The 3,157-nt window shown below is 33.0% G+C and overlaps 1 protein-coding gene across 1 annotated transcript in view; it reads left to right on the top strand.

The window, feature by feature from the left end:
• Positions 1-879: 879 nt before the first annotated feature.
• Positions 880-3,157, top strand: part of CDK17 (cyclin-dependent kinase 17) — a 39,556-nt gene continuing 37,278 nt past the window's right edge. The window contains exon 1 of the mRNA XM_010087373.1: positions 880-1,039. Coding sequence (XP_010085675.1) covers positions 916-1,039 — 124 coding nt within the window. The 5' untranslated portion in view covers positions 880-915. The remainder of the gene's footprint in view (positions 1,040-3,157) is intronic.

Genomic DNA, 3,157 nt, shown 5'->3' with positions numbered 1-3,157 from the left:
GACTTCTGTTCTGCTTGTTGGGTAAAAAAGTCCATGTGCATTTAGATTTAGACTGCTTCCAGTACCATAGCAATCCTTGAGTGCTAGTCTACATGTGTGGAGTCACGTTGCTGAGAACACGAACAATTAGTGTCTGTGCACAGTTGTATATCAGATTTTAAAACTTTTAATGTTTCATTTTTTTTAGAAAATGTTTATCAATAATAATGTTTTAAAAAAGATCTTACAGGCCTGGTTTTGAGTCTAAGTACAATGAACTGTTTGAGACACAATACAATAGAAAGCCTAAATAGCTCATTGAATACTTAATTATTCTGATATTCTTAAAGTTAACAACCTTACTTATAATTGGCAGCTCTGGTGGGTATAGGCAGGTACATTTCCTTCTAAGGACTTCCATTAGGCGAGGCCTCACTACTAGTGACCCTCAAGAATTTGGAGAGGGAAAATGTTTCCAAAGGCTTACTGTTGACTTTGCTCATCGTGTGACGTAACAGATAGTCTGTTTAAATTAAAGATGAAACATACAAATAATTAATCAGAAGAAAAGAAAATCAGTACTAATATTAAATGTTACTTTCTGGTTTTATTCATATACAGATAATTTACTGATCTAGCAGCAAAGTGACAGAATTTAATAAAATGAAATTTGGATAATATTTAGTGCTATGTTTTGTATTAATTTGTTAACAGAGAAATGGCAGTAGTATTTCAGTCTACTGTTAGTATGAAAGAGAATCTTACCAGAGTGGTGATTTCCTGTTTAGTAACTGTTTTTTTTTCTTTTTTCCTTTTTTTTTTTTTTCTCCCTTCTGGCATGTTCCTGACACTCCTTGCTTGTGGGAATGAATATTTTGATCCTTGTGAATTGTAGAGCCTATTGTGAAGAATGGCAGGCCTCCAACGTCTCACAGCATGCACTCATTTCTCCACCAATACACAGGATCTTTCAAGAAGCCCCCTTTACGGAGACCACATAGCGTCATAGGGGGCAGCCTCGGCTCTTTCATGGCAATGCCCAGAAATGGGAGCAGATTAGGTAATATACTACGTTGTTTGTTTAAATTCATTTTTCTATGAAGAATAATGTCTATATTGATTCTTAGCAACAGATACAATTATTCTAATGCTTTAATAAATCTCTAGGAATGTAAGTCTTTTTCTAGGGTTGTTAGAGAAACTTGTTTTTAAGGTACTGAATGTCTCTTAAGATTTTCAGGAAGAAAGCAGTTACAAGAACACACAGAAGTCACCCATGAATTTTTGACAATTTACAAAGTTACAAATGTTACAAAGTATTCTTCCTTAATACTTTGCAAGAAACTTGTGTGTCCAGCTCAGTTAAGCTTTGATAAGAACTACAATAAATTGGATGTGATAAGAACAGAGGATAATCCTCCTATATGTGGAATTTAAAAAGAACTGGTGTGTTACTTAAACTTTTCCTTATTATTAAAAAATCAATGCTTTTTTCAGTGATAAATTAAGGTCACTCAACTATAATTATGTTTTTGTTCTCTTGAGCTATATTTGTGTGTTCTGCAGGGCAAATAAGTTAGGAATTATTTTTCTTCTCCTTCAAGTAATTTGTCGTGTTGCTGCCTCCAGTCACCATCCTTGTTTTACCCTGCTTTTATGTTATTTTAAATTATGCTTAATTAATGGATACCAGAAAATGAGAGCAAGTCACAGTTTAATTAGAATTTTATTAATTTTTCAGTCTTCTGCCCTCCTTTAGAAGTGTGTGATAAACTGATCTTCAAGATTAAGCTACGAGTCTTCAATATGGTAGTCAAACCACTTGTATCCTCCTCTTATGTAATTCGCTGATAATGTTCAAAACCTTGCCTTTTAACTGTTCATGCTACTGAAACTTTCCAACTGAAAGAAGAATTTTATCCCCTTGAATTGACTTTAGCAGATGTTGTTATCACTGAAGAAAAGAGGTTTTAGTGTGCACAGTTTCACTACTGTATTAATTCCTGATTTCAGTCGAATCCTATACACTTTATTTTTTTTTCTTTATTTGCCTAGCCAAGCTTTGCCCAAGTTGCCAAGAATTTAACAGGAAGACAAAGTTTAAAAAAAATTTTTGTACTTAAATCTCCAGTTAGGAATATTTTGTCTTTTATGGATTATTTGTCAGATGATATGTGTACAGGGATAGCAGGGATGTACTTCTGTACTCTTGTTCTTGTGTGTTGCCTTTAAAAACATTCTATAGCATTTTAAAATGTAGATTTACAAATAACTTATTCCTCTTCAAATTTGCACTATGAACCTCAAATCAGCTTTGCAAAAGGAAAATTTGTAAGCAGTTTTTGGTTTCTTTTAATGATTTTCTAGTTTTCTCAAAGCTTTATTTTTCACTGGAAAAACCACTAATATGTAAGTATTGCAGAGGAATGCCATTAGTTTTGTTTTTCTCAGGTGATCAAGTTTTGTAGGTGGTCAAGTGTTTAAATAGCACTCACAATTTTACTGTTAGTCTCTAGGAAGTGTTGCAATAACGTATTTTAAATAACTACAAATTCCTGTAGAATTTGTAATTTTGTTCAAGTAGTATGGAACAGATTTACTGAGTGTATGCATGTATATGTTAAACACCTCTTTTTGCTTTGGATGCAGTGATGCCATTAATGATGCATTTATTTTATTTTTTTTTACTCATTTCATGAAAATTTAAGCTACTTGTGCATGTTATCTAGTGGTAGATAACAGAAGTACAAGCATATACAAGCATAATTACTAGTCTCTTTCTGCTCCTTCTTCAAATCTTTCCTCCTTTTATTCCTGCCATATGAGAATGGTTTACTCAGCAGGATGCTGAGGTTTTCTTCTTTGGGATGATGCATCAGAAATGAAACAGTCAAATATTCCACATTACATGAGACTTTTTATTTTCTTTGTTTTTCTTCATTCATCTTCTTTTCTTTCCACATTTTCCTCTATTCCAGTGGTGGAAAAATGCTCTCAGAGACATATGCTTGAAATATCACAAAATGATAGCAGTTAAAAGGCTGATTATTTGTTTGAAAAAACGTTTAAAATGAAACCTGCCACAGATGCATCTTCATGCTGCTTGTTTTTTAATTGGATTATCAATATAAAAATTGGTTGAGAAGCCCAGCAGGGTTTTGGAGGTTTTTTTCTTTTC

The sequence above is a fragment of the Pterocles gutturalis genome, unplaced genomic scaffold (assembly GCF_000699245.1).
Source record: "Pterocles gutturalis isolate BGI_N339 unplaced genomic scaffold, ASM69924v1 scaffold7906, whole genome shotgun sequence".
Taxonomy (NCBI): Eukaryota; Metazoa; Chordata; class Aves; order Pterocliformes; family Pteroclidae; genus Pterocles; species Pterocles gutturalis.
This window is presented reverse-complemented; position numbering and strand designations above follow the sequence as displayed.